This window comes from Cnephaeus nilssonii, assembly GCF_951640355.1.
Source record: "Cnephaeus nilssonii genome assembly, chromosome: 19".
NCBI lineage: Eukaryota > Metazoa > Chordata > Mammalia > Chiroptera > Vespertilionidae > Cnephaeus > Cnephaeus nilssonii.
Window position 1 is genome coordinate 31,029,811 of NC_137090.1, and position 27,847 is coordinate 31,057,657.

A 27,847-nucleotide genomic window follows, 5' to 3' on the forward strand; every position below is an offset into this window, starting at 1 on the left:
GGCCGGTGTGGCTCAGTGGTTGAACATGGACCTATGAACCAGGAGGTCATGGTTCTATTCCTGGTCAGGGCACATGCCCGGGTTGTGGGCTCCATCCCTGGTAGGGGGTGTGCAGGAGGCAGCAGATCTATGATTCTCTTTCATCACTGATGTTTCTATCTCTCTCTCCCTCTCCCTTCCTCTCTGAAATTAAAAAAAAAAAGGTAATGGTAGTTGATTTGTCTCAAATGTAAAATATATTACAAGTAAAAATGATCAAAATTTTATAATGTTGCTTTAAAAAAAAATCTCTGAGCATTAAAAATAGGTGGAGGGGGATGGGTGGAGGTGGAAGAGGGCATAGAGGGCATAAAAAGTGATGGGAAAAATAAAATAAAATAAAATAAAATAAACAAAGAAGAATGATGGTAATGGGTTATAACACACTGACAAGAATCTGAGCCCATAGTGATACTCAGAAAAGGGGTGAAGGAAAGATCTTTACAGGACAATGTTCTCTCTCCAGAAAAAAAAAAAAAATGATAGAATTAGAAAACTCACCCTTTTGCGACCCCCAATGAAATTTCTACAAGCAAGGCACATCAATGGATGCTAAAACCACTGTGTGGAGAAACAAATATTTGCACTGTTTCAACTGCCACCCCGCAGATTCCTTATCTATAATAATCTATAACAATAAAAGCATAATATGCAAATCGACCGAACGGCAGAACAGCAGAACGACCATCTGGACGACCACGCTATGACACCCACTGGCACCAGGCCAGCCAAGGCGGGTGCGATGCGATTGGTGGGGGGCCCACCATCGCTCCATGATTGCCCCGCAGAGGGAGGCCCAGGCCACCGGCCGGCAGGGCGATCCATTGGGGGCTCTGCGATCACCCCAAAGAGGGAGGTCCAGGCCACCGGGGCGATCCATTGGGGGCTCTGCGATCACCCCAAAGAGGGAGGCCCAGGCCACCGACCGCTGATACTGCGGCAGGTAGGCAGGGCCTCCCTCTGTGGAGGGCGATCCATCAGGGAGCCCCGGCCTGGTGGGCAGGGCCTACCTCTGTGGGCGATCGATCGAGGGGCTCCCAGACTGCGAGAGGGCACAGGCTGGACTGAGGGACACCCCTCCCCGCAAGTGCACGAATTTCATGCACTGGGCCTCTAGTGAATTATAAAGAAGGAAAAGTACCATTATATTGAAGAGCTCAAGCAGATACAACCTTAACCAATTAATGAAACTCAGCACCACCAAAAACGGGACAAACTGACATCACGTGGCTCCTATGTGATGCCCTGAGAAGGGCACACCTTGCCGAAACCGTGAGGAAACAATCAGACAGACCTGCATAGGGGCAGCCTACAGCACAACAGGCCCGGACGTGGCAGAGAGCGGCAACGTTATGGAAGCAGGAAAAAAATCAGAGATTGTCTTCGTTCCCAGGAGCTGACGCAGGCATATGACTAAGCAGATGCAAAGTGTGGCCCTGGACTGGATTCCAGATCCAAACAAGAAGGAGCGAGGAAGGACGTGTGGAGGACAGCTGGCGGCCTTTGTGGCCGAGTATTAGCTGGTGTTACTGCACCAGGGTCAGGTCTCAGGTGTGATGGAGGCACGTGTTCGAGCGGGGGACTGTCCTTGTTCCTTCCACCTGAAAGGTCACGGGGTCGTCACGACTGAAATTGCTTCCGTGAAACAAAGCAGCACTAAGAAAACTGGGGTTAGATCATCAGAGTGAGAAAAACCGAGTGCGGTGAAGGCTCACAGTGGGTCTGTGACGGGGAACCGCGCGTTCATCAGATTCTTCTCCCAACGTTTCTGTGTGAACATTTTCAAAATAAAGAGTGAGAGGGGGAAAAAAAAACAAACCACAACTGGAATTCAGTTCTAGTTTAGAAATAAACTCAAATTACTTTTTAAAATATATTTTATTGATTTTTTACAGAGAGAAAGGGAGAGGGACAGAGAGTTAGAAACATCGATGAAAGAGAAACATCGATCAGCTGCCTCCTGCACACCCCCCACTGGGGATGTGCCCGCAACCAAGGCACATGCCCCTGGACCGGAATTGAACCCGGGACCCTTCAGTCCACAGGCCGACGCTCTATCCACTGAGCCAAACCGGTTTTGGCTAAACTCAAATTATTAATAGAACCGAATGTTGGATAAACCTCATAATAAATTCCAAGTAGGCAAAACTTAAATATTTTTACAGAATGGGAGCTGTTAATAAAATAGCTTATTTATTCTTGCTACAGAGGAAGTAAGTTCCTAACTACTAAAAAACGATAAATACAATTAGAAGTAAGGCAGGTATGATCTACTTGAACAAAATAGTCAATGTAGGAACTTTTTTGAGCAATAAATGTAATCAAACATAAAAAAGAAAGCAGCAGAGCAAGAAAAAAAAATGACAAACTACTGAAGAAGAAAAAAAGAACCGATTTAAAATATAAAGAGTAAACTTTGACTCGCTAAGTGCTCGAAGGAGACGGATATGACCCTTTATGCCGAAGAAGATACCAGAATTAACAGCAATGTGGGAAATGCAGTCTCCTTAGCCATGGAAAGTGAAAATGTAAACAAGTTTAAAATGAAATTATATGCCCATCTAACTTAGTGTTGACAGGGAGGCAGGGCCTCATGAAACGGGTGCCCTCGAACCCGGGCGGGGTCTGCTTTGGGACAAGTCAGGGTGGAGCAGCGAGGGAGAGAAAGGGGGCGACAGAGGGAGACACATGGAACCACTGGCCGGCCCCAGGAAGGGGGCCAGAAGCCCAAATGCCCCGGCAGATGAGTGGCCACGCCTGACCCCACCCACTCAGCGTCTAGGACGTGGCAGCAGGTGTCTCTTGGCAGAGCCCACGGTGGGCCAGGAGTTTCAAAAAGCCCCCACCAATGGCGGTCCTCTGGCTGGCAGCTGGGCTGGGAACAGAGCCCAGGCAGGCTGGGGCCCAGCATGCAGTGCAGGGGGAGGCTTGGGGGTGCCCGGGGCTCCTCCCTCAAGTCCCAAGTCCCCCCACGTCCACTCTCCCTTTGGGCCCTGCCCTGCCCACACCAGCTCAGGCTGCTGGGAAACAGGGGTTGAGCAGCCCGCCCCGGCTCCTGGAGTGGGCCAGGCTCAGCCAGCTGTGCAGGCAGAACAGACGGTGTGGAGACACAGCAAGGGGCAGGCGGGAGGGTCAGTGTGAGCAGAGGTGACATGGCTCCGTCTGGGATTCAGACACAGGAATGTCATCAGGTGGAAAGGGACCAGAACGGCTCTTAGCCACACGTGGGTCCCCGCCAAGAACAGCACACGGATTCTAAGATACAGAAACACTATAGTTGAGCATCGTTACCGCTTGTCCTGTGCAGGCGTTGAAATGTGTAAGTCAACAGCATTGGGACCTCTGTCGGAGCAGCGGCCTCGGGCAGGACGCCTGGGGGAGGGCAGGCCTGTGGGCCACGGGGCTGTGCGGGCGTGTGACCGTCCCGGAGCTGACGGCGCCCTCCCCGGGCTCACAGGGGGCTCAGGAAGCGATGCTCTCGCCCCGCGCAGTGGCGGTGAAGGCCTGTAGAGGGCGGCAGCTGCCCTCACCCCTCCCCTTCTCTCTATCAGCTGTCACCCCTGGCCCCCCGGACTGGGCAGTGGCCTCCCTCCTCGGTCTCCTTTCCCCAGCCCCCAAATACTTCCAGGTGTGCTTGTCTGGAATGCAACAGCGCCGTCACCCCTCTGCTTCTACCTTAGCAGAGAACCCCGTGCCCCCTCCATGTGGTCTCTGCTGCCCCTCAGGCTGCCCCTCTCGCCTGCGCTCCCTCCCGAGGTCCCTCCTCAGCCTAGCTGTCCCCCCTCTGCCCTGGGGACCTGCTCAGGCCTAGGCCCCGGCCCAGCATCACCTCTGGAAAGCTGTCCCATTTTCCGGGCAGTGACTCTGCTGTCCTCGCACCCCAACGGCACCTGGACAGGCCTCCAGCCTGCCTGTCACAGGTGGTAGCCAAGGTTTCTACCTGAGAAGCCCCTCCCCACAGTAGTGAGCGTCCTCGGGGAGGACCCTGTCCTAGTCACCTGTGTATCCTCTAGCACAGTGGTCGGCAACCTCACTAGTCAACAGAGCCAAATATCAACAGTACTTTTGAGAGCCAAATTTTTTAAACTTAAACTTCTAACGCCACTTCTTCAAAATAGACTCGCCCAGGCCGTGGTATTTTGTGGAAGAGCCACACTCAAGGGGCCAAAGAGCCGCATGTGGCTCGTGAGCCGCAGTTTGCCGACCACTGCTCTAGCACCACGCGGGACCCACAGCAGGTGCTCAGAAGGATCCGTGGAAGACTAAAAACGGACAGTGCCCCCAGAAAGCCAGTCACATTAGCCAATGCTTACAGCACTTACTGGGTCACCTGTGCTTCAGGAGTAACACATTTTGCTCAGGTTACCCCCACTTTGCAGATGAGGAGACTGAGGCACAGAGAGATTAAGTAACTTCTCAGGGTCACACGGCTTGAAGAGACAGAGCCAGGTCTCAAACCAGGTGCGCCTGGTGCCAGGATCCCGGCTCCCAACCTCTTCCCAATGGCACAGAGGGAACGGTAAAGCCGGCCTGGCCTGAACGGAGGCGCTGGAGGGAGAGGGAAGGGACTGGGAGCAAGAAGGGGTCGAGGCCAGCTGGGGCTCCGTGGCTGGGAAGAACCTGCATCTCGGGCCAAGAAATAGAGAAGCCGGGGAACGTGGACAGGGTGCAGGCGGAGCGTCCAGTGTGAGAGCCCAGCCCCTGCCTGCCCTCCTCGCCTCCAGGACCGCAGACGCTCACGGAGGGAAGCCGGAGCAGCCGGAGAAATACACGCCTCCCGGCCCTTTACTCGTCATCTGATGCATAACTCAGGGCGGGAGGCAGGCGGCCCCTCTGTCCTAAAACCCCAGCTCCTGGTGGCACCGTCACCTGCCACAGCAGCCTCTTCCCGTGGCACGGAGCTTGGCAGTGCCCCCACCCGCCACCCTGCAGATGACAACCTACTTCTCATTAAGGTTCCTGCCAGGCACTGCTCCCACCTTGAACCCAGACAACCCCAGGTACAGAAAGTCAGGAAGCTCGGGTTTGAGGTTTCTGCAGTGGCAGGTTTCTGAAGCTCGGATCTGATCATTCCCCCTCTCCTGACCTCGGAGAACCTGGGACCCCCAACTGCGGGCAGCTAAGGGGGCAGCTTTGGAACCAGACAGACCTGGGTTTGCATTCCAGCTCCACTGCTGTGGGCCCTGGACCCCTCTCGGGCTCTCGGGGTGGTGGTGAGGGTGAAAGGGAGTAAGAAATAGGAAGGCAGTGGGCACAGCCCATCCCTCATCCCCTCTGCCCACAGAAAGTCCTGAGTGGCTGCGGGGGAAACTGGCCGTTGAGCAAGGAGGCCCGTGCCCGGGAAAGTACCAGTGCCCCTACCTAGTAAAGGGGCAGAGTGCACTCCGTGTGTTGACAACCGCAGGACGCCAACACGGTCATGCAGAGGTGGACAGAAGAAACGATGCCCACAGGCACTGGGCTAGGTCTTTATATTTTCTCTCCAATCCTCAAGCAGTCCCACACATAGGGGCTGTGGTCCCCATTTTACAGGTAAGGAAACTGAGGTCCATCCATCATAATAAGCACCTTTTAAAGCTCCTGGGCTCTCAGTTCTCCCAGTAAGGTCTGGGAGACCCAATGGCCTTTGTGGGAAGTAAGCTAATGCCAATGAGGGCAGGTATGTGCTGGTGTCTTGCTGCCCATCCAAAAGTCATCTGAGCCAGTCACACGGTCCCAGCTGCTGAGCCCTCCATAAGGTTACCATGTGACTCCGGCCCCAGCCTGAGCTCTCACCTGCCTGCCCTTCCTACACCTGCACCATATGGAGCCACCCGCCACTCCCTGAAAATGCACAGAGTAGGTGTGCAAGATGTTACGGGGAAAGTAGTTTTAAGTCCCTGGATCTGTGCTTAGGCCTGTGCATGGTAGATAGTCAGTAAATGTTGGGTGGTGGATGGATAGATGGGGAGGCTGGGGAGGCTGGTGAAAGGATGGGTGAGCAGACGGATGAAGAAATGGGTGGATGGGTAATGAATGGATAAGTGAATGAGTCAATGAATGGGTTGATTGGTGAATGAACAGGCAGGTAGACAGATGGTTGAGTGGATGGATGAATGAGCAGGTAGATGTTTGAATGGAGAAGATGATGAGTGGATAGCTAGATGAATAAGTGGATGTATGAATGGATGCATTGTTGAATGGGCAGGTAGGGGGTTGGATGGATGGGGAGAGGGAAGAATGAGCAGCAGATGGGTGTGCTAGGAGCCAGACCTTAGCTCACGGTGTGAGAGATCAGCTCAGCCTTGTCCAGATGGAGCGGCCCTGCCTTGGGTGGCAGTGAGTCACCGTCTCTTGGCAGGGCTGTTCTAGAGCAACACCGGCACTGCGAGGACCCCTGCTCCCCTCTTAGCTTTGGTCTGGGTGTGAATCATCCTTCTGCCCACCCTGTCCAGGCAATGGCCTTGGGCTGGGATCTCCCTAGGGACAGTGCCCCTCTAAGCCTATGTGCAATCAACAAATACTTCTGGAGGAAGTTGGCAATCCTCTCTGAGTTTGGTGCCACAGCGCGTGAGACGTGGGTCTTAGATCTAAAGGGAACTTATACATCCTTAGAGCTACAGTTTGGACTATAGCTACCAGGAAGCCACTCGCCTCTTGGATCACTGGTATACTAACTTCTGGGTCCGGAGCTGCTTTGCTCCCTCTGTCCCCAAGCGCATGGACAACAGATCCCTAAGCAGTGACCCCAGGGGGGAGCAGTTTGCAAGGAATTGATGCTGTGAGCGTTGCCTCCCGGGGGAGCCTCCAAGGATTAGAAGATGCTGGGAGAGGGGGAGACAGTGAGGGAAGAAGGGTGCAAAGAGCCCAACTCCAGCTGGGGGTGGCTCCAGTCAAGATACCCTAGAGAGGGCTGGCAGTCATGCCAACAGCATGTTCGAGCAATTCGTGTGGCTCTAGCCAGTTCTTACTCTGCGCAGGAGGGGTGCAAGGGGCAGCTCTCAGACTGAGAGGCCGAGCAGATGGGCAGTCAGCATCCCAGACAGAAGACGGGTAGGCAGGCGTCTTGAGACATCTTTCTCCCCGGTAGACGAGATGTCCCAAGCCAGCCCAGCTGAGTCCATGGACCCCCAAACCCAAGCCTGGCTGAGTCCCAGGTTAATCAGGTTCTGTGTTTCCTCCTCGTGTAAACGTCTCTGTTGTGGGCAGTGAGCCCTAAGGTCGGGGGTAGGAGGAAGGGGAGAGAGAACCAGGGGTCTGCCAGGAGGAGCAGGGCTGAGGTGCAATCTTTGGACTCATCTAGCCACTGTCGGTGCCACAGCTCTGCTTGGACACCAGGTGCATCTCGGGTTTCACAGGCCAACGTGGAACTCCTGACTCCTCGCCCAGCCCTCCTCCACCTCCGAATTCTCGCCTTCTCTCACACCCCAGGCCCAACGGGCTCATTTTCTAAATCCGGCCACCTCTCCACCTGCTGCTCCCCTGCTCTTACCCAAAGCATCGGGCACCTGGATGAAGCGACACCTCCCCACTGCTCTCCCTGCCTCCCCCTGCCCGCCCCCCCCATCTCCCTGGCCACTCCCTTCACTCAACGTTTGCTGTGCCTCTAACCCCCAGGCCCTCCTGCCTCTGCCTGAATGAACCACGCCCAGAGGTCTGCCAGGTAGACCCCCCACTTCATTCCAGGCCCCACCTACCTGCCCACCTATGGCAGAAGAGGCCTCCCATGGTCATGCTAAGGTCAAAAGCCTTCCATCGGCTTTTGTACTTTATGCTTCTTCCTAGTGCCTGACACCACCTGGTATCATTCCGATTCCCTTGCCTGTCTCTCATCGGAACCCAAGCTCCAGGCCACTCCTGTCTCCCAGAGCCGGGAGAGTGTTGGCCTAGAGCAGGTGTGCAAGATGTTAAGGGGGAAGTAGTTTTAAATCCTGGAAACAAGTATTAAGACAACCACCAAATGCAAAAGGTGTTTCCATGAAGACGACTCTATAAAAACTTCAGAGCGTTCACCCAATCGTGTGGGGGGAGGGGAGGACAGCAGTTAACCCTGGTGTGCCATTCACCCTGTTCCAGGCCAGCGGGCATTTCCCCTCCATCCTGCCCGGGGCCGGTTCGCCCAGCTCTAACCGTCAACCCCAGCCAGCTGTCAGCCTCCCCTTCTGATCAGGCTCAACCCGGAGGGACTGCTCAGGGCCCGGGGCGGGATGACCCCTGGGCGGGAGGCGGAGGAGCCCCATACACATCCTCTCCGGGGCTGGCGTAGAACCCCCCCCCCCCCCAACCCCATACAAATGGACCCATGAACATGGTGTTCCTGTCTGTGCCAAGTCCCCTAGGGTAGGGCGCTTGGGTGGGACCCACCAGGCACTGGGCGGCCGCACAGCCCCGAATCTGCACTGCCCTCTAAGCAGGGGTGACCGGGCAGAAGGTGGTGGAGCCCTGGTCTGCTTCCTAGCCATCCACCAGGTTCCGGGGGTCCTGGCTCCTGCCCCTCGGCCCTGGGAGGCCTGCAGGAATCCTCCACCCAGCCTCTCGCTGGGCTCTGCTCCCTCAGCCACCAGCCACCATCTAGCGCTCCTCCCTCTGACCTGCTTCCACAACCCCCCTATCCCCCCCCCCCCGCCGCTGCCTGGATCCTCTCTCCTTCTCTGCTTCCTTGGTTTTCTTTCTGGAGCTGGGGAAGGTTCCTGGGCCCAGGTCTGGAAGCCACTCTGCCCTCCCCGGTTACCCTGACCCTTAGGCATCCACCAGTAACAGGGTGAATGCCCAGCACCCAAGGGAGCTCAGGTGATGCTTTGGAAGGCCTCATGCGGAACTCACCCAGGGAGGCACAGACCACACCTACCCCCACGCCCTCCCCAACTCGGAGCTTCCTGCTTCTCTAGGACCCAGTGTCTTGGGAACGAAGCTATAACCCAGACAGTTTGTCACTTGGATCCCAGATGGGTCAGGAATGTCCAACAAGATGGGCCTGACTCTGGGCTTTCTTCACCCGCCCTCCTCCCAGCACAGCCAAACTGTGGTGCAGGCGCGCCCGAGGCCCGAGGGTGCTGGCATCCCACCTGGGGCTCGCCCCCGCCCCGCACCCGGGGCCCAGAGCTCGGTGCCTGTGCTCACTCCTACGCCCACCTGAGGAGCCGCAGCCTCAGTCCCCGCTTTCACAATGACCCCCAAGCTCAGGGGCTCAGGGGGGCGCCAGGTGGGCAGAAACACAGAAAGCAGGTCGCCCGGGGCCCCCTCCTGTCCTGCTCTCCACGCGTGGGCCACAGGCACCCCACCCTTCCTGCGAGGCGCACAGCACTGGGCCTTCCCTCTGTTTGCCGGCTCTGCCGTCTGTCCCAGGCCCCCATCCGGTGGGACACACAGAGGCGGCCTGTTCTCCGAAAGATCCTTGCAGGTTACAGTTCTGGAGTGACTACTGGGGCTCGGCAGGCCTTCCTGGCCCAGCAGTTCTGCCATCCTGCCACTGCCCAAGAAGGCCCGTCTTCCTCTCTGACCCCATGTCACAGCCCCTCCGGGTCCAGCACACACCTCTGACCTCGCGGCCTGGCCCCTGTCCACAGAGAACCGCCGAGCCCTCCTGACCCGGCCCTGCCTTCCCCTGAGCCTCTCCTCCTGCCCCTTCCCCACTTCCCAGGCTCCAGCCGCAGACGTAGGGGCATGCTTACTTCCTCCTCAGCACCCAACCCCCCCTCCTTGGGGGCAGAACCCAGCTTTAGTTCAGGGTTATCCTGCCCCTGGGAGCCCAGGAATCTCAAAGGTGGACCCCAGCCCTGGCTTCTGATCAGTCTCAGCCCATCCTAGCACCCCAACCCTTTGCCAGCGCAGACCCCAGGCTGAAGCCAGGCGGCGCCAGCATCTCTCTGTGGCAGACATTGGCCCAGAGGAGGGACTAAGGGAGCCCAGATGGGGCCTTTGTTTCATCTCCTGCTTGACATGAACAGGAGGTACCTTGTTCCAGTGCCACTGGCCACACCCGGGGGGCGAGGGGGAGGGGGGAGGTGGCACGGCTGCAAAGAAGGGGGAAGTTACAGACCCGTCCCAGGTTGGCCAAAGCTGAGTTCCCACCCCCACATAATTCACCGCCTCCTTTGGGATGCTGGAGGGGACTCCAGTCCCAGCAGGAGGGACAAGCCTCTGTGTAGGGGAGAGGCTGCTGTGTTAACAAAGACTCCACTCAACTCCTCCTGTTCCTACTTCCCAAGCAAGAAGGACAGTCTTCAAACTGGAAAAGGGAGAATATGTAACAGGAATGCGGCCCACGGTGTATCTGGCTGCTTCCCATGGCTTCCATGAGCCCAGACGGCTGGAAGGATGTGAGAGGGGCCGGCAGACCAGGTGGACAAGGAGCGTGGGCTCAGAGCACCAGAGACGGGGCCCAGATCTTGGCCTCAAGAAGCTCCCAGCTCAGAACAGCCTCTCAGAGACGCTGCGGGCGGTCAGGAAATTACAATAACCGCAGCCGCAATTCTGACCGCATGTCTGCGCCGTGCGGACACCGACTCAGCCCCTCACACGCCGTAACTTGTTCAAGCCTCCTTAGGACCCTGTGGAACGGGGACTGTTGTCACCCATTCTGTGGGCGAACAGAGAGGTTAGGAAAAGAACACAAGACTTCAGGGGTCAGCTGGGTCAGGGCCCGGGGCCAGCGGTTATGCACACGGCGTAGCGGTGCTGCTCTCACTGTGCCATAGGCTTCCAGGCTGGGACAGCGGTGTCCCCCCATCACTTTTACATTCCTCTGCTTTTTTATTTATTTTTATTTTTATTATTATTTTTTAAAAATATATTTTATTGATTTTTTACAGAGAGGAAGGGAGAGGGATAGAGAGTTAGAAACATCGATGAGAGAGAAACATCGATCAGCTGCCTCCTGCACACCCCCCACTGGGGATGTGTCCACAACCAAGGTACATGCCCTTGACTGGAATCGAACCTGGGACCTTTCAGTCCGCAGGCCGACGCTCTATCCACTGAGCCAAACCGGTTTTGGCTTCTTTTTTATTTTGAAGGTGAGGATATTTTGCCTTGATTTTTAGAGAGAGTGGAAGGGAGGGGTAGAGGGAGAGAAAGGAGAGAGAGAGAGAGAGGCAGAGAGAGAGAGAGGCTTCAATGTGAGAGAGACACATTGATTGGTTGACTCCTGCACACCCCAATCAGGGATCGAACCTGCCACCGAGGTACATGCCCTTGACTGGAAATCGAACCCGTGACCCTCTGGTGCACAGGCTGATGCTCTAACCACCGAGCAACACCGGCCAGGGCGCTTTACATTCTTCAGAAGGCCAAGCATTGTGTCTCACACATTGATCATGTTTCCATAAAATTTCCTTGTCTCCTCTTTTCTGTTAGGATCCCTAGGTCAATACATTAGGGGGCTATCAGAGTCCAGCCTATTAGCGTTTCTCTTCCAATTAAAGTCCATTCTTGACTCAGAGTTCCTTAGTTTTCACCCACTGTCCTCCCCTTGTGCCAGGGTCCCCTCCAGGATGCCACCGCACAGTTAGCTGCCCTGTCTCCTTGGGCACCGCGTGGCTTTAGGAGTTTCTCAGACTTTCCTTGGCCTTGATGACCTTGACACGCCTGAGGAGTACTAACCAGGTGTCCTGTAGAATTTTGTGCGATGCTTTTCTCATGACCAGACTGGGGCGATGGTTTTAGGAGGAAGATCCTAGAGGTAAAGTGCCATTCTCATCACCCCACATCTGCCCGACTTATTACTGTTGTTGACCTTGACCACCCCTGGCTGAGGAGTGCTTCTCAGCTTCTCCCCTGTAAAGCCCCTCTCTCCCCTCCTCACACACTGTGCCCTGCGGGAGGCAGTCACCTTCACAGCTCCCCTCCTTGATGAGCAATTATCTACAGAAATTATTTCTGTACAGGAGAGTTTCCTAGTACTTATTTATTCATTCATTGAATCATTTATTTATATCAGCATGGCCTCATGAATATTTATTGTATACTTTGAAACCTAGTATATTTTGGTTTTTGCAAAGCATTTGACTCTGCTATCCCTGGTTTTCCGGGGGTTGTTGGTAAAAAGTGGATAATTGGTGTTCACGAAACCCTATATCTGACGAATGGTAGCTGTCCACCCTGGAACACTAGTGGGTTGGGAAATCAAGGTCTCTACCTGTTTTTTATTTTTAAAAATAAATTTTATTGATTTTTAGAGAGAGGAAGCGAGAGAGTCAGAGACAGAGGGGGGGGGGGAGGGTGCGAGAGAAACACTGGTGGGCTGCCTTCTGCATGTTCCCTGGTTATGTGTCCTAACCAGGAATCAAACCCACTACCTTTTGGTGTATAAGACAATGCTCCAACCAACGAAGCCACACCAGCCAGGGCTCTACCTCGTTTGTAAACAAACGAAATAGAAACCGTGGGATACATAGCATTTTGAAAGGAGCCCTACCGGCAGGGAAATGACAATCCTGTTTTGTAATGTGTATGTGAAGCCGGTGTGTAGTGAGTAGGGATGCAAAATGTATTTCTATGGGTCTCAGTCAACCATACAGCGAGAGCAGAACCGCCCCTCTGAGGCCCTGTCCGTGGTCCTGCCCTGTGTTCGCAATCAGCCTCGTGAATCCCCACAGAAAGCCCAGCTTCTCGAACCCGTGGGCAGCGCAGCCTCTGAGAGTGACAGAGCGAGGATCTGATATTCTCTCTTGTGTCTGTTACAGTGGAATGAAATGGACAAGACGGAATTTGGTAGGAATAGGGCCAAGTAACAGGTTTAGATTCAAGAAATCATTGACACAAGAAATCATTGACACAGACAACAGGCCTGATCTCTTCAGCAGGGAGGGCTGAAAAACAAGAAGAGCTGCATTCGAGTAAGAGAGACTTAAGGGTCACAACAACTGGGTGCACCACACAGTTACAGGAATCTGGAGAGAAAATTAATTTAAACAAAACAGGAAAGAATTGACATTTTGGGGCCAACTAGGAAATCTGAATAAGGTCTGCATATTAAATGAGCTGAGAATTTATTGAAGCAGAAAAATGCTAATCATTTAACTGGGGGAAAATCAGGCTACAAAACAGTATGCACAGCATGATCTCATTTTCTAGAGAAAATCTACATCTACGCATAGAAACCGCTCTGGAAGCACGTGACCAAGGCGTCACAGTGGGGCTCCCTGGGAGATGGGAACATGATATCTTTTTTGCTTGTCCATATTTCTTTTCTTTATATATATATATATATATATATATATATATATATATATATATATATATATATATATAACTTCAGAGAGGAAGGAAGATGGAGAGATAGAGAGAAACATCAATGATGAGAGAGAATCATGGATCAGCTGCCTCCTGCATTCCCCACACTGGGGGTCGAGCCCGCAACCCAGGCATGTGCCCTGACCGGGAATCGAACTGTGACCTCCTGGTTCATAGGTCGATGCTCAACCATTGAGCAACCCTGGCCGGGCTCCATATTTCCAATTTTCTACAGTGGTTATAAACTGCTTCTGAAAAAATGTAAGATTGTGCTTTAAGTAGAAAGCAATCGTTGACCCTCCTCCAGGATGGAGAGAATCCTGGCTTGGCAGAGGATTCTAAGAAACATCCCTGGGCGTGGAAAGTGAGGTGCACCATTCAAAAGGCGGCCTCCCTCGGAGCCACCTGCCTGTGCGAGGGCTGGGCTGAAACGGCCCCGCGGGGTCTCCTGGTCCAGCCCCTCCATGTTGTAACGAGGAAAACAGGAGTCACACAATTAGTGAGTAGCAGCTCCAGGGCTAGAAGCCGGAGGTTTGGCCCCTGTCGGGTCACGTGGGAATGTCTTAGGGCTTCAGGAACAGGGGCTATTTGGCTTGGAGAAGGGAAGATGGGTAGAGAGGAGTGAAGGGGGCAGGAGCGCTGTTTTCAAATATTTAAAGGCTGCCACGCAGGAGACAGACCCGTGTGAGTCCCTGTGCAGAACCTCGATGACTATGTGACAAGCAGGTTTGGCTCTAGAGTGCATGAGGGAGAAGGTTTTAACAACTGTCCAGCCAGGGCATAGGTGGGAGGGGGTGCTGGGGGATCAGGGCTGAGCCCACGGGGCCTCCTACCAGAGGTTGGAAGGATGATATCCACCACTGAGGCTCCGGGCTCTGGGACTCCCGGTTCCAGCCACAGCCAGTGGCTTCTTCCTCCCTGCAGCCAGTGTCCTGGGAGGAAGGAGCCGGGGCTCTCCCTGTGCCCGGGGGCTGCTCAGCCTGCCTCAGGGGAGCGCAGGGGCTTGGCCGGCCTTTGTGGAAGGAGAAGACCCTGGTGGCTGCAAAAAGCGCCCCTGAGCAAAGCCCGGAGGAGCAGGAGGGCGGGCGGGCAAGGTCTGCCGGAAGGCTGGGTGGGCTGTGATGGAACTCCAGTGCCATCACCCTGGGATGGGCTACCTGAGTTCTCAGACTTGACACCTGCCTCATCCACTTCCACCTACCGCTCCCGGGGACTCCCAGGTCCAGGCCACACCCAGGTGCCTGGGAGAGATGACCTACCATCCCACATGCAGGTGACAGGGAGACAGGGACCCCATCGAGCCAGGCCCTGGGTACCCTGTACTCTGAAATGCCAGGCTGGAGCTGTCCTGGGCACAGAACGCCAGCCGGTGCCCCTTTGAGGCCCGTGGCCCCCTGCTCCCCATGCACAGCCCGAGGCCTTGGGAACTCACTGCCCTGGGCCTCTGTCCCCTGACCACTGCGGAGTGCACAGCTGCAGGAGGTGGGGATGCTCACTGCCAGGCGGGTCCCTGCCCTCCCCCCAGCCTTCGTCACCAGTCCCTGTGCCCATGGCATGAGGGGACACTGAGGGAAAGGAGCGGCGCCCCTCCTCTGACTTCAGCCCTAATGACAACCAGCATCACTCCTGCTTTCCCCAAACAGACGCAGGCCGCCCCAGGAAACACTCTGGGCCGCTGCCTCCCAGGGCTGGCTTCGGCAGGCCCGCCGCCGCCCGCACAACCCGCTGCCAGCCAGGCCTCCCAGCGGAGCGAGAATGGGGGTCCCAGCAGACACCGCCTTCTGTGTTCCAGGCCGGGGTGCCGTCCGGGAGGCAGGCTGCGGAGCGCCCCTGGCTGTCCCCCCACCGCGGCTAGGCCCCGCCAGGCTCCGGCCCCGCCTGGAACCCCGCGCACAGACCTCTGCGTCTCAGTCCCGCGGGGTGCGCAGGGGCCAGGGGCCCCGGCCAGGTTCGGACAGCCCCGCGCCCCCAACAGCAGTGGGGTGCGGGTCGGTCAGAGGGGCCGGCCCTGCGGGGCAGGAAGGTGGGCAGCGAGGACGCCCTGGGCATGGCGCTCGCAGCGCCGGCGCTAAGGGTGGGAGCGAGGGTCCCACGGGGCAGGCGGGGGCAGGCGCGGCACCGGCGGATTCCTCCCGGGGTGCCGCCGCCGCCTCGGGCCGGAGAAGCGGCAGGGAAGCGGGGGAGGGGCGAAGGAGGGGGTTCGGGGGGAAGGGAGGGAAGCGGGGTGGGGGCCACGGAGGCTCCGGGGATGGGCGGCGCCGGGCGCGGTCCCCTTACCTCCTCGCCCTGGCCGAAGCGCAGGCCGAGCGCCGCCACGCGCTCCACGCGCAGGAAGCCGTCGGGGTCGCGGCCGCACACCTCGAACACCTGGCGCAGGCGGCGCACCGAGCGCAGCAGAGCCGCGGGCGCGCCCGCCCAGCCCGCGCCGCCCGCCATCCGCGCCGCCCGCAGCTAGCCCGAGCCCCGCGCCGCCCGCCGCCCGCCCCGCGCCGCCATCACGCGCGCCCGCCGGGCCGGGCCGCCGCGTGGGTCTGCGGCGCAGCCTCCCTCCGCCCGGGGGCGGCGGCCGTGTCAGGCGCGGCGCCGCAGCCCCGCCGCTCGGGGCGGGCGCGCGGGGCGGGAGGCGGGCGCGCGGGGCGGGAGGCGGGAGGCGGGCGGAGGCGGCGGCGCGGGGACTGCAGACAAAAGGAGCCGCGCGGCTCCGAGTGGGGCCGCCGCGCGGGCCGGCTGACCGCTCACGCCCAGAGCCGCCGCCGCCTCTGCTGACTCAGTTTCCCTCGGAGAACCGAGCTCGTCTCCTCCCCTGGAAAACCCGGAGGGGGGGGGGGGGGACAGGTGTCCGGGAATTTGGAGCTGCCCCAGGCCCCGCCTCTTCTCGGGAAGTCGTGTGGCCTGAGCTGGGACCACCCGACAGCCTCTCCCCCGCCCCGCAGTCTCCCTACCCAAGGCCCGCCCATCTCCGCCCCTTTGAGGGTACGGAGCACTCGGTGTGTCCCAGGCGCTTCATACAGTGTGTTCGATTGTGACAGCCATCTCCAAGGAAGCTGAGACCCAGAGAGGCTGAACTACCTACCCTAGGCCACACAGCTTGGGAGAGGCAGGGCCAGGATTCCTATTCAGTCCAGATCTGGGTGGATCTAGACCCCCTACTCTTAACTTTCTCTGTGCTGCCTGGAAAGAACAGTCTGCAGGCCTGGGGCCACACGGGCCTCCCTAACAGCCCTCCGGGGCCAGCGTTGGGCTGGGGAGGGTGCAGAGAGGAGAAGCAGAGACCCCGGGGCAGGGGAGGCAGAGAGAAGACCAGGGGCAAGCAGGAAAAAGGGAAAGCTAGGGACTTCCACTAGGCTTGCCTGTGCAGGCCTCAGGGACACCCACCACCTGGGGGAGGTTCCCTCCCTTCCCAGGGTGCCCACCCTCTGCTCCCTGGGAGTCCTGGATGCCCAAGCTCAGAGCCCAGGACGGAATCTCAGTCCTAAGGACTGGCAGCAGCATCCAGGCCTGGACCTTAGCCTCCTCCCAGGAGCCCTCAGCTGAGCCGTTCCCACAGCTGCTCACGGTGACACCCAGCCCTGCCTGGGGCCCTACAGGACCTGGCCTGGCTCTCCTCCCTCCTTCTACCTTGTTGCTCAGCATGCCAGACCCTTGTGGCACCCGTTGCCCCCAACCCCCAAACGGGCTTCCACTGAGCCCACCCCACTGCATACTTTCCAGCTCAAGGTTTCCTCCTCCAGGAAGCCTTCCTTGATGCCACCCCACCTTGCCCATTAGGCCGAGTTCTGGTGCCTTCCTCCAGATTCCTACTTAGTTTTATAATTCTCTGGTGGGGTGCCCATCTCCCCAACCATGCTGGGAACCCTTCAGGGCAGGGTGTGTCTTAATCACCTTCTTATCCCTGATCTCCAGCCGAGAGAGGGCCCAGAGGAAGGACGCCCAGAGCAGATGGCCCTTCCTCATCATTTCCAAGGGCAGTGCAGGGACTCACGGATCCCAGGCGAGGCTGGGCCCCGTTCTGCACTCGGCCTGTGTGGCCTCCTCTCTCCGGTCTCAGTTTCCACCTCTGTGGTCTCCGGCTCAACTCCAGATGTTTCCTACGCAGCAGCCACCATGGCCCACCTCTGATGGGGTGCCAGGTTCTCAGGCCGAAGCTCCAGGGATGAACCTGACCTTTAGCTGCCCTTTCGCCCTTGACACTTTAATTCCTACAGGAGCACCCTCGGCGAAGAGAGAGCTCTGAGTTTGAGGATTGGTGAGTCCAAGATGTGGGAGAGTGGGAAGGGGGAGGCCTGGGGGTAGGGGTTTTAGGAAGCGTGCCGCTTTCTCTGCCAGCTGGATGCTCCTCAGAAGAAACGAGTTTTCTCATCTGTACAATGGGGGTAAGAGCAGTAGCTCTCCGAGGGGTGAGTGAAGATAGAGCCCATGTGCGCATTACTTCCCCTTGCACCCGTCCTGTGACATGGAGGCAGGGCAGGAGGAGAGCCAGGGGTAGCAGGGGAACGGAAGAGGCTGGAGGCAGGGGGTGGAAGCTGGGGCCGCTGCCTGACCCGGGTCCCTCACATTCATTCCTGCACAGCAGCTCAGGCCTGTACTCTCCCACCCAAGAGGCTCAGCTCAGCAAGGAGATGGGCAGGAGCTGGGGCTACCCCCTGTTGGGAGCTGCTGAGTTGGCTCTCGAACTCCCCAAAATGGGGGACCAGGGGAGCTGGGAGACCTCACCCCCCATCAGTTGGCAGAGGTTGGTGCCTCGGATCTGAGCGTGAACAAATGCTAGGTGAGCCTAGCCCTTAGCCCACACCAGATGTGTGGTTCTCCCCAAAGAGGCTCACATCAGATTCAAACGTCCCCTCCTCAGGGAGCCCTGCCTGCCTGAGCCTGGCTCTCCTGCCAGCTTCCTCTCGGCAATTTTAGGCAATTTTATCTCTGCCGGGGCTGCCTATCTCCCCAGCGGGACGTGGGCGTGGGCGGGTCCTGCCTGTGGGGCCAGCAGGGCGCACACAGGCACTCCCCTGGTTGTCATTGTTCTTGCTGAGTGCCGGGGGACAGAGAGAGGAGAGCAGCCACAGGCCTTGCTGAGCCCATAGCTGGCAGTCAGGACATCACGTGATCTGTGCTGAGGGTCCAGGCTGTGGGAGCCCAGGAGGGCCTGCTCGGCGCTTAGGAGGACCCTTTGAGCTGGTGCAGTTTCCAAGTTCCCAGGTGGTTAGAGGTGGACCAGATCCCCAGGGCTCCCAACTCCTTGGTCTGAGAACTCCAACAGATGTGGCGAAAGAACCCCCACATCAGGGCCCAGCTGCAGACTGGGAACCTGGGGGTGGAGGGGTTGCTTCGAGGAGGCAAGAGGCCCCTTTAGGGGAGGGGTGAGCAAGAAGGCGGGAGCCTCCCTCCTCCCCTCTCCCTCCAGGGCATCTCCAACAGCTGCACAGCCTCAACTGGCACATCTGGGAAACACTCAGGGAGCAGCGGCTGGGGTCTGGCCCGTTCTCTAGGGAGAAACAGGAGTTTGGTCAGGTCGAGTTTGCTGAGAACCCATCTGCCGGCGTAGGCCTCTCCTGCTTGGGGTAACTTCTGGCTCGCACCCCCTCCCTCATCCCACTTCCTCTGGCCAACTCCTGTCCTTCCAGGTTCGGTGGAAGTGGCACCTCCTACAGGAAGCCTTCCCTGACCACACTCTCCCTGCCTGCTGCCTCTCCCTTGTGCTCCTGTAGCGTTCTGTGCAGAGGTGACAAGTACAGACTGTGGGGCCACCCTGCACAAGGGGCTAAGGCTGCGGTGAGCGTCAGGTGAGTTGATGTGTGTGTGTGTGTGTGTAGCAGCTGGCCAGATCAGGGCCACACGTAGTGAGTTCCGGCGATTGTACTGTCCTGGCGTCTCTTACTCCTGCTATTTATCAAGAGCATCTGGGAAGTAGGTATGAAAGGTCGCGCAGTGACCACAAGGTCCCAGAGGGCAGGGACGACCGTGCCATTTTTCTTTTGGTTTTCTAGTTCCCAGCTCCGAGCACAATGCCAAATGCACACAGTCAAAGTGTGTGAAGGGACACATTGAGGGAGGAATGGGCAAATATGGTGTGGTGGGCTGAAAGATGGCCCCCAAACGGTACCCACGTCCTGACCCACGGGCCCTGTGAACGTTCCTTGGTTGGAAAAGGAGTCTTGGGTGAGCTGAGTGGGCTCTAAATGCAGTCACAGGAGTCCTCCCAAGAGGGAGGCCGAGGCCGATTTGACACAAGCAGAAGAGGAGGCAGTGTGGCCACGGGGGCAGAGGTCGGAGGGATGCAGCCAGAAGCCAGGGCGTGCCGGCAGCCCCAGAAGCTGGGAGAGGCGAGGGAAGGCATCTTTCCTGGAGCCTCTGGGGAGAGTGTGCCCCTGCCAACTCCTTGATTTCAGACTTCGGGCCTCTAGAACGGTGAGAGAATGTTTGTTGTTAAGTCAGCAAGTTTGTGGGCATTTGTTACAGCAGCCACAGGAAACGAATACCTGTGGGATAAATATTATGCGGAAGTTATGAAAGGTTATTAAGGGCCAGGCTTTGGAATCCCAAACAGCTGAGCTGGGCACCAAGGTCTGCTGCTGTTTAGCTTATGACTCTGGACAAGTGAATGTCTCTGGGCCTCAGTTTTCCTGTCTGTAAAGTGGGGACAGTAGTTCCTACCTTGCAGAGTCCTGCAGGATTTTCATGAGCAAATGAATGTAACGCACCTCCCGCCGTGCCTGGCACGTGGAGGTTTTTACAGTGTCAGCACAGAGAGGTTTAGAAACAGGGGAAGCATTTCTGATTCTCATCTGTGGGCCTTCCCTTTATCGTCCGTGTTGTCTAGAACTGGGGCAGGAGTCAGTTTCTTCCTGCTCACAACCTGCTGTTTTGTTTTGTCTTAACCGTGAGTAATTACGCTGAGTGGCCAGATTATTACGATCTCTGAACGCATAATAATCTGGCCACTCAGTGTACTTCTCTTGAGTACCTCATTTATTTGATATCAAAGATACTATAAATCGTACACCTGATCAGTTTTCCCCTTTGCACTGGCTGAGAGAAAGCTCAGGGCAAATAGGTGGTTGATCTCCAGCAAAAGTCTAGAATACTTTTGGTACCCATTTGAGATACAAATACACTGAGTGGCCAGATTATTATACGTTCAGAGATCATAATAATCTGGCCACTCAGTGTATGGTCTGGAGAGGAAGAATGTGGGGTGAGCCCTACGCTTTCTCACCTGTCCTGAAATGCACTCAGCCAGAGAGCTTGCCTGCAGACCAGCCAGCACTGCTGGGGGCGCTCAGGGCCCTGGCAGCGCTGGGGGGTGTCCAGGGTGAGCAGGGCATCTTGAGACCTTGTCCTTCCTCACTGGGAGGGGTGCCTGGGAAGCCAGAGGTTTTACTAAAGGCAGTTGCCCACCCAGATCTTCCTCTGGCCCTCAGAAGGGAGCAGGACCAGCTGATTGCTAATGTTCCTTCCAGGATCCCAAGGAGAATGCCAACATCGGACGTATGTTACCCAGCTGGGCTCCAGATCCTTTCATCAGAAAAGAAATGGCTCCTAAAAGTGGCTGTGGGCCAGGGCACCAGCATTTACCCCCGGGTTCCTTGCCGGGCTCTCACCTGCCTCCAGTCCACTCAGATCCGGCCTTCCGTTGCTTCCAGCCTTCTCTGCTGCCCCCTGCTGTCGAAAAGAAAAACTCCTATGTCTTCAGCATGGGAAGCAAGCAAGCAGACAGGCCCTTTGCAGTCAGATCCCTGCCTGTGCCCTGTAAGACACAGCAGAACAGCAACACAACCTACCACACTGTTACACACGTGTTAAGCACTTACTCCCAGGAGTTATATGTGGCATGGGCCTTGGGTCCAAGACAATGACTCCACATGGAGTTGACCAATGAAATGCCCAGCTGCCCTGCACATAAAGTTTCCTCTGCCTTGAATATCCTCCCTTCCTCCACCCCCATAGCCATTCTTCAAATGCCACCTCCTCCAAGAAGCCTTCCCTGAGTGAGCTGCCCTCACCACTCTGCTCTTATAGACCTCCAGGTGGACTCTCCTAGAGCAGCGGTCGCCAACCGGTGGTCCGTGAGGTCCGAAAGGTTGGCGACCGCTGTCCTAGAGTTACTTCCGTGATGCCCTCCCTACCTGCTGCCCCTTTCCTTGGACAAATCATATAACACCTGTGTGCCTCATTTCCCTCACCTTAAAACAGAGCTAATTATAGCAGCACCTCCTGGGGCTCTTGGAGGCAACAGAGCTGGCGTGTGGCAGCCCTTGGTGCAGCTCCTGGCATGCAGCAGGCCTCGGTGAGGGGCAGCCGGCAGTGCCAGGCCAGCGGAAGGTCTCCCCTGAGGAAGAAGTGGAGATGAAACTGCCAAGAGCCGAAGGTCCTCCTTCCAGCTGGGTCACCCAGGAGGAGGGCCCTGAATGGTAAAATCCGCACTGGGAGGGATTTGCATGGGTTGCTATTATGAATGGGGTCTTTCTCCCATTAAAGCTACTTATATGGTTTCCTGATAACACAGAGTCTTAATTGTTATTCAATAACAATGTAGGGCACCTTGAGCAAGGCCTGGCTCCTGCACACGGAGGCCCAGGGCGTAACCAAGAGGACAGGGACCGTTGGAGATCACAGCATTGGGATGGGAAGCTGTTACTAGACCAGGAGAAAGGCCCGTGGTACCAGGAAGCATTTCCAAGAGGTGCTGAAGCTGGGGTTCATTCATAAATGATTAGATGCCGCTAACGCAAGACTCAGTATTTTAATAAAGTTTTTTTTTTCCTGGTCTCCTGTAGAATCCCAGGTATGAGCGTGGGTGGCGGTGGTAGTGTTTTTGCTGAAGGTGCAGATCACCCAATTCCTTCCTGCCTCCATCTGTGATGACCGAGTTGGTAAGAGTATCCCTCCCATTCATTTCTCATCTTCCTTTAACCTGGGGGACAGATTCAAAGATAGAGCCCCCTGATTTTGGCCAGCCTGGGACTAAGGCATATCTTTATGGAGTTTTTAAATAAAGAAGATCAGGGTGCAGTCCCCACAGTGGGACAAAGCAAGGAGGAACCAGGCATCCCTGCTGCGCATGCTCTCCGGGCCACGCCGTGACAGCCACGGTGACCTCCTTACACAGTCACGACTCCACAACCCTATTTCAACCGCTTAACGGACATATCTCCACCAGGACAAAGCTCTTGGTCATTTTTCAAGACCCTAATCCTCAGTCACCAATCCTGCCAGGGAGCAAGCCAAGACGTCTTACTGATGGAGACCAGGGGGAACGAGGGGTGAGGGAAATGCCTTGCCATCGTTAGGGGCGTGCCTTGGGGGTCAGGGGTGTTGGACTGCTTCCTAGAAAAAGGGGAACACTGTGACGTAGGTTAAATTTTCACTATTCTCCCAGCACCTCCTGCCCCTCCCCACCCCCATGGGAATGAATGTTTCTGGCCAAGCAGTTCAGATCCCCGGACTAGCCTCAGGGTGTCCCAGAAGGCAAACACTGTGCAGGCAAAACGTGGGCACAGGGACCCCACACAAGATAAACCACAGGACCCTGGCCCTCAGGGAGCTGCGAGGGACGGAGGGTCCTTACCCTAAAGGCATCCCTACTTGTGACTGTGATGCAGGGAGAAGGGCTGTTTGCAGTGCTTGGGATTCTCTGCTCCGGGGTCTGTAGCCTGGGCACCCGGAAGTGAGTTTTGATCTCTCCCTCCCCCAGGGCCACAGCTGGAGACTGCCTTTGCCTCAGAGGTGTGGGGTGGCCCAGTACCAGCCATCTCTCCGGGGCAGGGACCTGCGGCCTCAGCACTTGCCTCTCACCAGCAAGGGCCTGGCTCATGGGCCCTTCAGCCCTTTGTTTAATCTCAAGGTGTCCTGGCTTTTCTGACCGACTGCTCATTTGAAAAGAAGTCAAGGCAGCTTATCCCAGAGAAGAGAGTCACCCTCGGTCTGGCGGGCCCTAAAAAACATTTGGGGGTGGGGGGTGGGGTTCAGGACACAAAACCCAAATATGGCAACCTTGGCATACCGACTATTTTGAGCTGGAGCCTGAGAACATGGCTGAGGCAGGAAGGTCATGCTGACCTTTCCCCGGCCCTTCTCCCCTGAAACGGGGCACAGATCCTCCTGTGAGAGGTGCCCTCCCTGTGACCAGAAGAAAGGGGCATCCTTGTCTCCAAAGACAAGGCCAGAACAAACAGGCCTCGCTCAGTCCCGGTTCACACTTGGCGCATCCTCCAACCTGCTGTGTTTCTGCACAAAGGACCCCCCTTTCCTAAACCCAGCGCAGAAATACTCCTCCGAAGGCTCCTGTGTCGCCTAAAACTTACAACTTCGTAGACTTTTCTCCTGTTACTCTGTCTTTGTTGGTTTCATTGTCATGCCCAGCCAGGAACCCTAAGAGGCCAGAGGGAAACCTTTCCTTCCGACACCTTTCACCAAGATCACTCCTTTTAACAGTTGAGAGAGGTTCTGGAATAGAAACCCACAGGCCGGAGGGTGGGGCTGGCGCTGGGGTGGGAGGGGTGGAGAAGAACCCAAGACGTCCTTCAAAGAAAGGAAACGGCCTTAATGTTTCAAAAGATCAGCGAGGAGTGGAGGAAGGTGAGGAAGCCGAGCTGATGCAGGTGAAGAAATTAAATAACTCCCCACATCTTAGAGCAGATTGAATTTACATTTTACTTAAAAAAAGGGGGGGGGGAGTACATACACAGGGAGGAAAATGGGGTGGGGAACAATGGTCTGAAATAGGATTCTACGATGTCCCCTACAATGACCGGTTTTGTCTGCTGGGCAGTATTTCTCCTGCTGGCGAACAGCTGCTTACAATGTTACAGGGGTGCAGACCAGGGAACGGCCGAAGTGGAGGTGCGATGGAAAGGAGAGGGAGTTATCATATACAATGTAAGTTTATAATACACAGCATTTTCTTTAAACGATGCAACGCAGTCGCAGGAAAAAGTTAACAATACTAACACGAGAATAATCAAATTTTTGTTTGTTATCCATGTACAGCAACTAACTGCTTTACAAAAAAGCAAAATAATACAATATATCATCACATGTATTTACAGTGTAGTAAATATACTTTTCTGTCAAATTTTACACAAACTATTTACAGGTGAATATACTGCATTAAAAAAAATTGTGTGGCTGACACTAAGTGAGTTTTCGTAAAAGTCCATTGCATAACATTGACTAAGACATGCCTCATTATGCCAGGGGATGAAGGGGAAATGGAAAAAAAAAAAAGAAAACCTAAAACAAAACTGAAAAACCCGAAAGCCCACCAAGCAGGGAGGGTTGCCTGCTTCCATTCGGCCCCCAGAACCTGCGTTCTGACCTGGGCGCCTGGCTCAGGACCTGCAGGCGCCGCACCCAGGAGGGACCAGGTGCAGAGAGACAAGCACACAGCACTCGCCACTTTCCCCGAAGCTAGGGAGCCGTGTCTCCATGTTGGCAAACAAGGGCACACCCCTGGGGCTGGGGCAGTGGTAAAACAGGCAGACTACGCACAATAGATAGGGATGAGTTAATGTTTTCCTCTTGAAAAAGTCAGGGGAAAATCCACAAATCAAAATCACATGACCTACAATGTCCTTTACGGAACTTGCATCAGATTTTGCAAAATGGGCAACTTGCTCTGAATATCAGAATTCCCCGAGCAGATTACAGGTATGAGGCCTGGAAAAGTACTTCATCCCTCAGGGGAGCATACATGAGAGGCTTACGTCCTGGGCATTTTAGTTATTTGGAAAGCTGGATTTTCCTCAAAAGCCAGAAGTTCTTTAAACAATGAAAATTTTAAACCTTGGTAAGTTTTCAAATTCTCAGGATGTACTGGTCAAAAGTATGCTTGTATTTCAAAGAAGGTTCAATTTGATTTGTGCAACGCTGATCATTTCAGGAGGTACTTCAAGTGAATTCATTCCATTCATTACACTAGAGGGCAGTGCATACCTTTCAGAAATACCATACCTTGGAAAACGTGTTTATGGAAAGATAAATATTTTTTTAACAGTAAACCTTTGGAAGTTTATCTATTTTGACGAGAGAAGGAAAACAGCACAACAATACCCACTGTCATGTGCACCAAACTAACCGACAAAGAAGAAAAACAGGAAACCGAAATGATTGAAGGCTCATGTTGGTCTTTATTCCAGGAGCCAAGGAGGGGTGAAACCTGCCGCGAAGCCCTGGGTTGTGCGAGAGCCAAGACCGGGACAGCAGCTTGGCATCCTGGGCACTGGGTTGTCAGTGACCTGTTCTACACCCAGTGCTAGTCTTAGATTCTTTATAGTCTTAGTTGCTCTGTTATTATAAACAATCTATTCTAATACAGCCTCTACGATAGTTAAAAACAAAAGTTTAGTTAATTGCACCTGTCTTCAATATTTTCCAATAATTTTATGTCAAAATACCTATTAATACTAAGGTTTTTTTTCCTTTTATTTTGGCAAATGGTTCTTACTTTTCCCAGGACTGTAAACAAATTAAAAAGATTAAATTCTTGTTATTTCTGAATATCAAAAGCAATTTTATTTACATGAACATATTACATTGTTACTGTGTGGATAAATGTGAAATGTGTTATATTATTAAAACCAGAACACTTACATGTACCATTATTCATTGATTGGCTGTGGAATTGAATTTACTGAAATCCACTAGGAAACAGCACTACAGGAAACTCCCCTCTCAAAGCCACTACATCCTAATGTATGAAGGGAACCTGGGACTCGGGGAGAATATCTTTTTGTAATAAATATGGGTTAGTCCTGAATCGGAACGTTTAGATACTATATGCTCACTGAAGTCGAATTGTTTTGCACACTGCAGGTACCCCAAAGACACTGGGTCTGCGTTACTATGGAAACCGCCACGCCATGATAATCCGTCCCATTCAGTAGAGCAGCACCTCTTAAGGTCCCTTACAGTCACACTAATGCAGGCTGACTAGTCTTTTCACAGTGATTAAATGCAATTCTATCATATACAACCCAAATGTTTGGCTAAAGAAATTCCTGATTCTTTTGGAGGGAAAGGGGAAAAATATAAGACAAACTATGTTTTGTCAAAGACATTTTTGTTAATATACACCATACTCCCTCTTTCTGGGAAATTATTAAGCAAAGTAAAAGCAATAGCTACTCAAAAAGTCACGTACCATTTCATGTTGCTCTGGAGCTAATGCAAACATCTATACAAGTTACCTTCTCGGAACAACTTTCAACCCTTTGTTCATGGATTACCCTGCTCAGAATTATTTAGGAAAGAGGAGGAGGAGCGGAAAATGTGTAATTACTATACTTAGTATAGTTTTGGTTTATAAAAACAAAAAACAACAACTTTTTAGCATAGTTAAAGATTAAAACATAATCAGCTGGAAAAAAATAAACTAGTTTGGATGACTGAGTTTGGATAAGGCCTCAGAACCCATCGCTGTAATTCGGTAATGTTAAGCTAATATGTGGTTACACTTATTTTCCTGTAATTATTGCTAATACTCAAGTGTTAGTATTTCTTAAGAACCCACTACAAAATAGTAAATCCCGCCACCCCCCGAAGTACCTCGCCTGTGGCTAATGGTATGAAGCCACTGAGGCCTGACCTTTATGGCTCCTTCGGTTTTGTAAGGTAAAAAAAGTCCACAGCTAAAAGTCGGATTAAATATACTGGGGTTATAATATTATTTCTCCCATAAACGTCTATCTTGGAAAGTGTGTACACAGACCGACACTTCCCTTTGTCTGAGGAAGAGGAAACCAGAGGCGGGCTCTGTGCCCATGGCCTTCCCAGCCGGCAGGAGGAAAGGATCCAGTCTCTCTCACCACTGCCATGCTCTCAGTTCAAGCGTCCTGCCCTCCCACACTCTCCGAAGCTGATCTGCACACTTGCCTAAACCAGACACACCGAGCGTAGGAGGGAGAAACAGGTACAGGAAAAGCAGCATTAATTGAGGCAATGCTTCCTAGAGTTGATCATCTGGCATCACGGCAGCCGGGTGGGCTCTTTAGAACCAGGAAGTGCAGCATCCCAGCCGGTGGTGAGGGGTCCCCAGTGCAGAGCCCGCGTACGTAGGTACGTACGTACGTCAGGTCTGTTTGAAAAAGGAAACAAAGAAAGCTTCACACGATCTTCTTAATGCTATTACGTTTGAAACTGCCAGTGCTTCTCTGCTTCTGCACTTGGCTTGCGGATCCATGGCGAGTTCGTCCACTGTTACAGTGCCCGGCGGTTGGGGAGAGTTCAACGTTCTCCTTGTCGATTCCTGGAGAGAAACAGAGCAGCAGTTTCACCCTCTCTGGCGTGAGGGCCAGGATGGGATCTCATGGCTTGTATACAAGCTACAGCCTGGAGGACTGTTTTTGCACATTTCATTCTAATAGTCAACTGCTAGAATGCTTATGAAGACCTTGTCACACAGAAAACCTCACATTTTGGTAAGCAACTTTTGCTATCACAGCAGAAAAACAGCACAAGGAAAAGAAACCCTCGGGAAGTTGCTAGAGGCAGGCCGGCCTGAGCTGAACTCAAGGCGAGCAGGGAAGACAAGAACTCCTTCCTCCAAGTCATCCTAGCAGCTTTCAGCAGAGGTCAGCTTCTCGCCGCACATCCCTACTGCTGT

General features: G+C 54.6%; 2 protein-coding genes across 11 annotated transcripts in view; both read right to left on the reverse strand.

The window, feature by feature from the left end:
- RAB11FIP4 (RAB11 family interacting protein 4) overlaps positions 1–15,687 on the reverse strand; it is a gene marked incomplete at its 5' end in the record, with an annotated part of 105,464 nt that extends 89,777 nt beyond the window's left edge. The window contains one exon of the mRNA XM_079799242.1: positions 15,529–15,687. Coding sequence (XP_079655368.1) covers positions 15,529–15,687 — 159 coding nt within the window. The remainder of the gene's footprint in view (positions 1–15,528) is intronic.
- Positions 15,688–23,862: 8,175 nt separating this feature from the next.
- NF1 (neurofibromin 1) overlaps positions 23,863–27,847 on the reverse strand; it is a 232,559-nt gene continuing 228,574 nt past the window's right edge. For 6 of the 10 annotated variants that reach the window (XM_079799233.1, XM_079799237.1, XM_079799232.1 and 3 more), the window contains one exon: positions 23,863–27,490. In XM_079799233.1, coding sequence (XP_079655359.1) covers positions 27,348–27,490 — 143 coding nt within the window. In that variant the 3' untranslated portion in view covers positions 23,863–27,347. The remainder of the gene's footprint in view (positions 27,491–27,847) is intronic. The other 4 variants (XM_079799239.1, XM_079799238.1, XM_079799235.1 and 1 more) reach the window with 1 other exon arrangement.